This window comes from Lepidothrix coronata, unplaced genomic scaffold (assembly GCF_001604755.1).
Source record: "Lepidothrix coronata isolate B3197 unplaced genomic scaffold, Lepidothrix_coronata-1.0 Scaffold396, whole genome shotgun sequence".
Lineage (NCBI taxonomy): Eukaryota > Metazoa > Chordata > Aves > Passeriformes > Pipridae > Lepidothrix > Lepidothrix coronata.
In genome coordinates, this window is record NW_016690576.1 from 56,643 (window position 1) to 67,213 (window position 10,571).

Genomic DNA, 10,571 nt, shown 5'->3' on the forward strand with positions numbered 1-10,571 from the left:
GGGGGGCACAGGTGACATCAGGGAACGTCAAGTGTGACGAGGAGACGAGCTGCCCCGACGGGAGCACGTGCTGCCAGCTCAGCCTGGGCACCTGGGGCTGCTGCCCCCTCGAGCAGGTCCGGGGGCGTCCCTGGAGTGTGGGGGTCCCAGGGGTGGGGTGGGGGTCCCAGGGCACGAGGTGCTAGGGATGGAATGGGGGGGTTCAGACAGAGCATGACTTTGGGGCCAAGCAGGGCTGGGGGGAGCAGTGAATCCCACACTTTGTCACTGCCACGTTTGTCACTGCACCCTCCTGCACGGAGGCTCTTTGGGCACCTTGGGGACAGGGTTTGGCACAATCCTGGGGCTCTGCTGGTACAGTGGGACACACAGAGTGGGGGGTGAGGATGGCACCCAGATGCCCAACTGCCTGGGGTACCCAGACACCTGGATCCCCCAGACACCTGTGTCCCCTGGACACCCGTGTCCCCCACTGCTCCCAGCCTGTCCTGTGTCCCCCCCAGGCCGTCTGCTGTGGGGACCACAAGCACTGCTGCCCCCGGGGCTACACCTGCAACGTGGCCACCGAGAGCTGCGAGAAGCTGCTGGCGCCCACCCCGCTGCTTCCAGCACCTGCAGACCCCCGTGGGGCACCCTCCCCCCTGCGCTGGGCACCCCCCGTGCCCCCCGCCCCGCTGCGAGCCACCAGCACCCACCCAGGTGCCCCCGTGCCCTGCGGTGCCGCCAGCTCCTGCCGCGGCGGGCAGCGGTGCTGCCGGGCCCGGGGGGGCTCCTGGGGGTGCTGCCCCTTCGCCCAGGTTAGTGGGGGGACACCAGGGTGGGGGTCTGGGTGGCATCACCCCCCTCCCCTCCTCACCCCGTTTGTCTCCGCAGGGCTCCTGCTGCTCCGACGGCCGCCACTGCTGCCCCGCGGGGTCCCGCTGCACGGGGGGGGGCTGGGGGTGCAGCCCCCAGCGCTGGGACCTGCCCTCCCCCCCTGCCAGGGAGCTGCTCTGATGGACCCCCCCACCCCGAGTGCCTCCACCCCAATAAACGGTTTCTAGGAGGAACCCCACCCCTGGTGCTGGTGTGGGGGCGGAAGCGGAGGCAGGAGGCAGAGGCTGGGGGGGATTTTGTGTGTTTAATATATTAATGCCTCTAAGGAGCAGGCAGGACGTGCAGGCAGGCGCAGGCAGCAGCTCCCTGCCCAGCCTGGCACCTGGGGGGGTCCCCATGTCCCCCCCCACTGCCAGCCCGGCCCCCACTGGCCCTTCTTCATCCTCACCACGTAGAAAACGTTTAGAAACACAATTAAAATCCAAAGGGGGATGAGGTGGGGGGCAGGGACAGGGACCCCCCAGGCTCCTACGGCAGCTTGGAGGCACCACTGGCTCGGGGGGCAGTGCCAGCCCCCCCTGTCCTGCAGGGACACAAACAGGGACATGGCTCAGGACTGGGGGGGGGAGCACATGGAATATGCATTTCCCACCCCCCAAATGACAGGTGGTGTCATGGGGAGGACACAGAGGGGACAGGGCAGGGGTCCCAAGCAGATGTGGACAGAGGTGGCCTGGTGGTGATCCCTGTGCCCCCTCCCCTGGCTGGAGAGTGGGTGGGGGTGGGACAGGGACAGGGGCAGGGAGGGGTGGTGGCAGAAAGGGACAGTGGTGGCAGGGTGGTGTGATGGTGGTTGAAGGGGGTTGTGAAGGGGTGGGACAGTGATGGGACAGGGTGGTGGTGGGCTGGACTGGGATGGCGGTGGGCTGGGCTGGGATGGCAGTGGGATGGGACAGTGACGGGAGAGGACACTGGTGATGGAATGGGTGACAGCAGCAGTGTACCCGCCATCCCAACACACCCTCCGGGACTTGCCCCCCCTCCCCACACTCACTTGACGTTGAAGACCATCAGGGGTCGCTCCTCCCGCTTCTGCCAGGGGCTCTTGCGGTCGCCGCCCTCGTCCCCCCCATCGCCCGCCTCCGTCAGCGCCTCCTCCTCGGGGCTGGTCAGGGAATCTCGGGGGGCTTCGCTGGCGCTGCTGCGCCCGCTGCCCCCCCCCCGCCGCCCCCCGCTCCCCGCTTCCAGCAAGGGGGCCAGCGAGCTGTCCTCGGGGGAGGGGGCGGGCAGGGGGGGCCGGGGCCCCCCGTCCTCCCCCCCGCCTGCGGCGGCCCGGGGGAGGCGGGCGGGGGGCGCGGGGCCGGGCCCCCTCTCGCTGCCCTGCAGGTCGATGTAGGAATGCCGGACCTGGGAGGAACGCCCGTCCAGGGACACGAACCAGGCTCGGGGAGGGGGGGGACCCCCCAATTCCAGGAGCTGCTGCCCCGCCAGCGCCTGCAGCTCCCCGTTGAGCTGGGCCACCGCCGACCCGTCCAGCAGCACCGGGATGGCCACCGAGCCGCTCACCGGTTGGGGGGCACGGGCACTCCCCCAGTTTTCCCCTTCCTCAAAGGGCTGCCCGGAGGACGGGGGGGCCGGGGGGGCGGCCGTGGCTGCCGAGGAGCTGGACCCCCCATCGGATTCGGGGGGTCCCTCCGGCTCGCCGGGCGCCAGGCGCATGTACCGGGCGGGGATGAGCAGGGTGGGCATCACTCCCCGGTAAACATCCTCGGGACCCCCGCCCCGGTCCAGGGGCCCGCAGAGCAGGAGGGGGCCGGGGGGCGCCAGCGAGGGCGGGCGGGGGGGCGGCTCAGGCAGCGGGTGCTCGGTGGGCTGCCCCCCGTAGCGGGAGAACCCCGAGGGCGAGGGGGGCCGCGGGGGGAAGGCGGGGGTGCCCCGGGGGTGCTGCTCCTCGGGGGGCTGCAGCCCGTCCACCGAGCGGGCGGCCCTGAGGCCGAAGGCATCTCCGGGGCGCCCATAGTCCTCCGTGGCGGGGGGCTGGCGGCGGCGGGGGGCCAGGGTGGCCGCGGGGGTCCCCCGGGGGCCGGCGCGGAGCGGGGCGGGGGCCGGCGGCTGGAAGAAGTCCGGGCGGGCCGGGGTCAGCTCGCGGGTCGGGGGGGGCAGGCTGGGGGTGGGCAGGTCGGTGTCCCCCCCCGAGGAGGCGGTCTCCAGGTGGCTGCCCCCGCACAGAAGGTCCAGCTGGGACACGGATGTCGCCTGGTCCCGGCGCGCCCCGTCCAGCGGCCCCGGCAGCGGCAGCTTGCGGTGCTGAGCACGGGGCTTCAGGCACCGCCGCCTGCGGGGGGGCAGATTTGGGGGGCACCCGTGGGTGCGGGGGGCACCCAGTACTCCCCCCCCGCTTCCCTCGTCTGCTGGAGGGAGCTGGAGGAGGGGGTGCTGGGGAGTGGTGTCCCCCAAATCCAGCTCTAGGGCACTCCGAGTGCTGGAGAGTGGTGTACCCCTTCCCAAATCATCTCTAGGGCACCATGGGGTACTGGGGAGTGCTGTGTGTACCCCAAATCCGGCTAAAGGGCACCCAGGGGTGTTGGGGATGGTTGTCCCCCCTCCCAATCCTGTTCTAGGGCACCCAGGGGTNAGGGCACCCAGGGGTGTTGGGGATGGTTGTCCCCCCTCCCAATCCTGTTCTAGGGCACCCAGGGGTATTGGGGTTTGGTGTCCCCCACTCCCAATCCAGATAGAGGGTATCCAGGGGTGCTGAGGATTGGTGTCCCTCCTCCCAGTCCAGTTCTAGGGCACCCAGAGGTGTTGGGGATTGGTGTCCACCTTCCCAATCCAGCTCTAGGGCACCCAGGAGTGCCAAGAGGGCGGTTCCCCTCCACAAATCCAGTTAGAGGGGACCTGGGGGGTGCCACAGGGTGGTGCCCCCTCCCCACAGCCAGCTATAGGACACCAATGGGTCCTGGGAGGTCGTGCCCCCCGTTCCCAAGGGCAGTGGGGTGGTGCCCCCTCCCCATAACCAGCCATGGGGATGCCAGAGAATGCTCCCCCCAGCTATAGGGCACCCAGGGGTTACAGTGGGTGCTGACCCCCCATTCCCACATGGAATGTCGGGCGGGGGGGGAGGCAGGGGAGTGTTCTGTTCCCACCCCCCACCAGGGTCAGGGGGGTGCTGACCTGCAGTAGTAGATGAGGAGGCAGAGGAGGATGAGGACGAGGAGGGCCAGGGCACCCAGGATGGTGAGCAGGAAGATGGTGTGGTAGGTGGTGATGTCCGTCACACCCGCCGCCATCGCCACCAGCCCTGGGGACAGAGGGGTCAGAGGGGCAACAACCCCCCCAAGGGCACCCCAGGGGGCTGCCACTGCCCCCCTGGACAGCCCTGGGGAAAGTGGGGTCGGAGGGGGAGCCCCCATCCCACCAAGAGCACCCCGGGGTGGTGCCACTCCCCACAGACAGCCCTGGAACAGGCTCGGGGGAGAAGCCCCCCACCAGAGACCCCAGGACGTTGTGACCTCCCCCCAGCCTCAGACAGCCCTGGGACAGGGGGGTTAGAGGGGAACCCCCTTCCACCAGAGCACCTCAGGGTGACGCCAGGCCCCCAGACAGCCCTGGGGACAGTGGGGTCAGAGGGGACCCCACCCCACTCAGAGCAGGAGGCCAGGAGGAGCCAGGTTGGTGGCACCCACAGGTTGGTGGCACCCACAGGTTGGTGGCACCCACAGGTTGGTGGCACCCACCAGTGTCACCTCACCTGTGCTGGGGGAGGGCAGAGCCGCCGCCCAGTATCCCAGCTGGGAGGAGACGAATGTCCAGTACAGCTGCCGGCCTTCCTTGCGGATCAGCCCCGTCCCGTTCCGGACCCACAGCCCTGCAGGGACACCCACGCCGGGCTGAGAACCCCCCAAACTCATCACCCCCCCACCACCACCACCCGTGTCACCCCTCTGCCACCCCCCTGCCCCCAGAAACCCCCAAACCCAGCACTCACCGCTCTTGGGGTCAAACCTCCAGGCCGGGACGCTGGTGGCCACCACGGCCGCGGCCTCGGGGGCCAAGGGGACGGACAGATGGACGGGGCCGGCCAGCGGCACCTCGGTGCCGTTCCCGGTGAAGAGGTGGACGCTGAGAGCCGCCACCGGCGCCAGCTCCAGCCACGTGCCATTGGCTGCGGGGACAAGGGGACATCCAGAGGGGGGGACGCCAATGGGGCCACAGCGTCCCACGTGCAAAAATGGAAAAATGAAATACAATAAATCAAAGTAAATAAAAAAATAAAGTAAAAAAAATATAAAATAAAAATATAAAATAAAATATAATAAAAATAAATAAAAATAAAAAATAAATAAATAAAATAAATAAAATAAAATATAATAAATAAAATAAAAATTTAAAAATAAAATGTTTAAAAATATCATTAAATAAAAATAATTTATAAAAGAAACTTTAAAATAAAATAAAAAATAAAAATGAAATAAAATAAAAATAAAATGAAAATTAAAAAAATAAAAAATTTAAATTAAATAAATGAAAATAAAAATAGGTAAAAAATAAAGTAAAAAAATAAATCAAAAAATGAAATTAAATAAATAAAAATAAAAATAAGTAAAAAAATAAAGTAAAAAAATAAACCCAAAAATTAAATAAAAATTAAAAAATGAAAATGAAATTTAAAAATATCACTAAAGAAAAATAATCTTAAAAGAAAAATTAAAAGTAAAATAAAAAAACAAAAGTAAAAGTGAAATAAAATAGAAATAAAATTAAAATTAAAAATAAAAAAATTGAAATTAAATAAATGAAAATAAAAATAAGTAAAAAATAAAGTAAAAAAATAAACCCCAAAATAAAATAAAAATTAAAAAACGAAAATGAAATTTTAAAAATACCATTAAATAAAAATAATTTTTTAAAGAAAAATTTAAAATATAATAAAAATTAAAAAATAAAAATGAAAAATAAATTAAAAAATAAAAATTAAAATTAAATAAAACTAAACGTAAAAGTAAAAACAAAATAAAATTTAAAAAAAATAAAAATTGAAAATTTAAAAAATAAATTAAAACTAAAAATAAAAAATAAAATAAAAAGTAAACATAAACATAAACATAACAATAAAAATAAAATAAAAAATAAAATCAAAGTAAAATCAAAATAGAATAAATTTTAAAATTTTAAAATAAAATATAAAATAAACATAGAAATAAAATAAAAATAAAACCACAATAGAATAAATAAAAAAATTTTAAAAAGAAAAATAAAAAATACCATAAAAATAAACATACAGATAAAAGAAAAAGAAAAATAGAAATAAAACCAAAATAAAATAAATAAAACAAAATAAAAGAAATTAAAAAGAAAAATAAAAAAAAGAAAAGAAAAAGCAAATATACCGACGCCGTCCTGCTCTGCGCCGAGGAAGGCGGGGAAGGCGCGGGCCAGGCTGGGGCCGGAGGCGGTGGTGAGGGACGCGGCGAGCTGGCTGTAGGTGGAGCTGCGGGGCAGGCGGGCTGCCCGCCGAGGGAACTGCGCCCACGGCTGCCCACGGCCACCTGCGGGGGCACGGGGGGGTGGCAGCACCTGGGCGAGCCGGCGGTGCCACCCTCTCCCACCCACGTCCCTTCCCCCGGCTCACCTGGCGATCCCAGGAGGATCTGGACCAGGTCCTCGTAGAGGATGAGGGTGGCAGGGCGCTCCGGGAGCAGGTACAGGCTGATGGAGGCGTAGACTGCGAGGGGGGCAGGGAGGAGGGGTGAGGGGGGACCCCAAATACACACACACGCACTTAGACCCCCCAGGGCAAGGGGATGGGGGGGACTGATGGGGGGATGGGGGTGGTGGGTTCCCCAGAGGGTGGGGAAGGGGGGGCCAGGGCAGCAAGAGGTGAGGGGCATGTGGGCACAGGGACAGGGACAGGTGGTGGCAGGCAGAGGGCAGGGTGGGGGTACCCCTGCATACCCCCCTCCCTGTCCACCCCCATCCCTGCACCCCTCCATCCCCATCCCTCTACCCTCCCATCCCTGCAGGCCTCCATCCCCACGCCAATGCACCCACATCCCTGCAGCCCCACCCCTGTATCCCCATCCCTGACCCCTCCATTCCCATCCTTGCACACCCCCATCCCCATCCCTGCACACCCCATCCCTGCATCCCCCCCCCCCCCCCTTTGTCCACCCCTACATGTCCCACCCCCCTCCAAGGTGACCCCACTGATGCGACCCCCCACCCTGGGGACAAGGGCGGGAGCCCATCCCAAGGGGGTCCTGCAACCCCCCAGCCCTGGAAAGGGGGGACTTGGGGCCCCCAGGACATGGTTGTCTCCTCCCAAAGGGGCCAGACCCCCCAAAAACCCTTGTGTAAAAGACTCACGACCCAAAGGCTCTTTGGAGTCCCCCATAAGGAAGGGACCGAGGCCTGAGTAAGGGACCGGGAATCCCCAATAAGGGATTGGGATCCCAGAAAAGGATTGGGATCCCCACAAAGGGACTGGGGGTCCCCAGGAAGGAATTTGGGACTTAGGAAAGGACTGGGGTCCCCCCAGAGGGACTGAGGATCCTCAGGAAGGGGCAGAGGGCCCCCAGTAAGGGATCAAGGAACCCCAGTAAGAGACTGGAACCCTCCACCACCAGTAAGGGAGGAACGTGAGACCCTGTTTGGGGCTCAAATCCCCCCATGAGGGATTGTGGTCCCCAGTAAGGGACCAGTTCTCCCAGTAAGGGATCAACAACTCCAACAGTGAAGAATCAGAAGCAGGGTCCCCCCAACAAGGGCCCAGTAAGGAATTCTGAACCCCTTTAGAGGCTCAAAGCCCCCCAGTAAGGGACTGGGAACCCTCATATGGACTCAAAGCCCCCCAGTAAGGAATTTAAAATCCCAAGTAGACTAAAGTCCCCCAGTAAGGGATTGTATCCTCCCCATCATGGCTCAGAGCCTCCCAGTAAGAGACTGGGGACCCTCACAGGCACTTGAAGTCCCCCACTAAGGGACTGTGTCCCCCCAGTAAGGAACATTGAACCCCATATGGGAGTCAGAGCCCCCAGTAAGGGACTGTGTCCCCCCATCAGAGCTCAAAGCTCCCCGCTAAGGGACTGGGGACCCTCGTCGGGACGTAAAGCCTCCCAGGATGGAATTTAACCCCCCAGTCAGACTCAGAGCCCCCCCAGCAAGGCCCCCCTGCCCGGGGGTGTCCCGGTGGTGGCTCACGTGGCAGTTTGGTGACGCGCCAGGGCGCGGAGGCGGTGACGTATCCGCGGCGGGCGGCGGTGACGAGCAGCCAGGAGCCCAGGCGGTAGGGCACGGGCAGGACCCCCGTGCCCGTGTGGTCGGTGGTCCCGGCGGCCAGCGCGCTGCGGGCGCCGAACACGTCCAGCACGGCCTGGGCCAGCGGGGCCAGCGTCCCGCTCTCGTACACCTGCACCCGCAGCAGCACCTCTGGGGGCAAACGGGGTGGTTAAGGAGGACGTGGCAACCCCCCCACGGTGGGACAACCAGGGGGACACGGCGATGGGGCCAGGGGTGTCCTGGTGGGTCGTGGGGCCTGTGCTGGTGGAGCGTGGGCACCATCCCAGGGAGTCCAGGGCCACCGTCCAGGGCCTCCATCCCAACAGCTTGGTGGCATCTCTCCCCGTGGGTCATGGCTACCATCTCAGCAAGTCATGGCCACCATCCCAGGGGGTCCTGGCCACCATCCCAGGAGGTACCGAGCCACCATCGCAGCAGGTGGTGGGACACATCCTGGCAGGTCATGGCCACCATCCCAGTAGGTGGTGGGATCTGTCCTGGTGGGTCACAGGCACCATTCAGGGGGTTCTGGGCCTCCATCCCAATGGGTGCTGGGATGTGTCCTGATGGGTGATGGTCACCACCCTCATGGGGTCACAGGCCACCATCCCAGCAGATGGTGGGACACATCCTGGCAGGTCATGGCCTCCATCCCAACAGGTGGTGGGACCCATCCTGGTGGATCATGGCAACAACCCTGGTGGGATACGGGCACCGTCCCAGCAGATGGTGGGACACATCCTGGTGGATCATGGCCACCAGCCCAGGGGGTCAGAGGCCACCATCCCAGGAGGTCACGGGCCACCATCACAACAGGTGCTGGGACACATCCTGGTGGTTAATGGCCACCATCCCAGTGGGTCATGGCCAGAATTCCAACAGGTGGTAGGACCTGTACTGATGGGTCATGGTCACCATCCCAGCAGGTGGTGGCCACCATGTCAGCAAAATGGTGGGCCCCATCCTGGTGGGTCATGACCACCACCCCAGCAAATCACGGGCACCATCCCAAAAGGTGTTGGGACCTGTCCCAGTGGGTCATGGCCACCACCCTGGTGGTCCATGGGCACTATCCTGGCAGATGGTGGGACCCACCCTGATGGGGACCATCCCAGAAGGCCATGGGCACCATCCTGGTGAGTCATGGCCACCAACCTGATGGCCATGGCCACCATCCCAGCAGGTGGTAGGACCCATCTCAGTGACCACCATCCCAGCAGGTCACAGCCACCCCCCAGCTGGGTCACAGGTGCCCCCCAGTAGGCAACAGACACTGTCCTGGGGGATGTGGGCAACACCCCTGTGCCCCTTTCTGTGCCCACCCTGCTCCCCCTTGAGGGGGACTCATGGCCCAGGGAGCCATGCCCATCTGGGTGGGTGCACTCAGTCACATCCCACCCCCCCCCAGGGAGGGCCACCCCCCCAAGGTGCCACTCACACGTGTCACAAGTTCAGGGGGTCTCGAGCCCAGCGGGCCACACCAGCAGCGCAGGGGGTGGTCCCCCACCCCAATCCCCACTGTGGGCAGGGGTGGGCCCGGCTCAAGGGGGGGGTGTACCCTAAACCCTGGTGTGCCCCCGGCCCCCCCGAGCCGGCGCCGCTCCCGCGCATGATCCGCAGCCTTTGGCAGCGGTCCCGGCTCCGGCGCCGTCACCCAGGCAACGACCTCCTTCATCCCGCGCCCCGGGGCTCCCGGCACCCCCCGCCTGTCCCCCCGCAGCCCCTGCCCCTCAAAGCCCCCCACCACCACCCAGCCCACCCCCGCCCCTGCCCACATATGGCCCAGATGTGGTGAGGGGCGAGGGGGAGAATTCGCGGCAGCTGCTTTAGTGATGCACCGGGGGGGGGAGGGTCAGGGATGGGGGTCCCGCACAGCAGGGACAGCCGGCACCCAGGGGCAGGAATGTCCCCGCGGCCACAGCCGGCCACCCGCAGCTGCGGGGGACAGCTGACACCGACGGCCACCCCGCTGTCCTCCGGAGGGGGGGGTTACGTGGTGCCACCCCCAGCGCGGGGGTACAGCTGTGGCTGCCCCCTTCCCCACTGTCTGTCCCCCCACTTTCTCCAAGGGGTCCCTGGAGGCTGGCACGGCCACCACGGGGTACACTGCCCCCTCCGCTGGCTCCCCAGTGCCTCCCAGTCTGACCCCAGTGCCTCCCAGTCTGACCCCACGGTCCCACGAAGGATGGGCGGGGGTGCCAGGCCCCGGGGTGGCAGTGGGGAGCCCCGTCACCGCTGTCACCCCATGGGGACAGGGAAGGGCAGGGGTGATGCCAGTGGGGAGCTGAGCCAGCACAGACAGGACTCCCCTCATCCCCAGACACGTCTCACCTTGTCACAGGGGCACTGCCAGGAGGGTTTGGGATGGGGGTGAGGGATCACAGGGAGCCGCAGGGATCCCACAGTGGCGCTGCACCCCAAGGCCCCCCCTGCCCGCCCAATGCACCCCCCACCATCCTGCACCCCCGGGCGCTACT

General features: G+C 61.8%; 2 protein-coding genes across 2 annotated transcripts in view; one reads left to right on the forward strand and one right to left on the reverse strand.

Annotated features, from left to right (window-relative positions):
• GRN (granulin) overlaps positions 1 to 1,054 on the forward strand; it is an 8,407-nt gene extending 7,353 nt beyond the window's left edge. The window contains exons 12-14 of the mRNA XM_017839287.1: positions 12 to 116; positions 504 to 797; positions 874 to 1,054. Of these exons, the coding sequence (XP_017694776.1) occupies positions 12 to 116; positions 504 to 797; positions 874 to 996 (522 nt within the window). The 3' untranslated portion in view covers positions 997 to 1,054. The remainder of the gene's footprint in view (positions 1 to 11; positions 117 to 503; positions 798 to 873) is intronic.
• Positions 1,055 to 1,866: 812 nt separating this feature from the next.
• Positions 1,867 to 10,571, reverse strand: part of LOC108509729 (protein FAM171A2-like) — a 10,586-nt gene continuing 1,881 nt past the window's right edge. The window contains exons 2-9 of the mRNA XM_017839288.1: positions 8,514 to 8,591; positions 8,017 to 8,256; positions 6,449 to 6,541; positions 6,207 to 6,365; positions 4,805 to 4,981; positions 4,568 to 4,684; positions 3,991 to 4,117; positions 1,867 to 3,151 (exon numbers count right to left, since the gene is read on the reverse strand). Coding sequence (XP_017694777.1) covers positions 1,867 to 3,151; positions 3,991 to 4,117; positions 4,568 to 4,684; positions 4,805 to 4,981; positions 6,207 to 6,365; positions 6,449 to 6,541; positions 8,017 to 8,256; positions 8,514 to 8,591 — 2,276 coding nt within the window. The remainder of the gene's footprint in view (positions 3,152 to 3,990; positions 4,118 to 4,567; positions 4,685 to 4,804; positions 4,982 to 6,206; positions 6,366 to 6,448; positions 6,542 to 8,016; positions 8,257 to 8,513; positions 8,592 to 10,571) is intronic.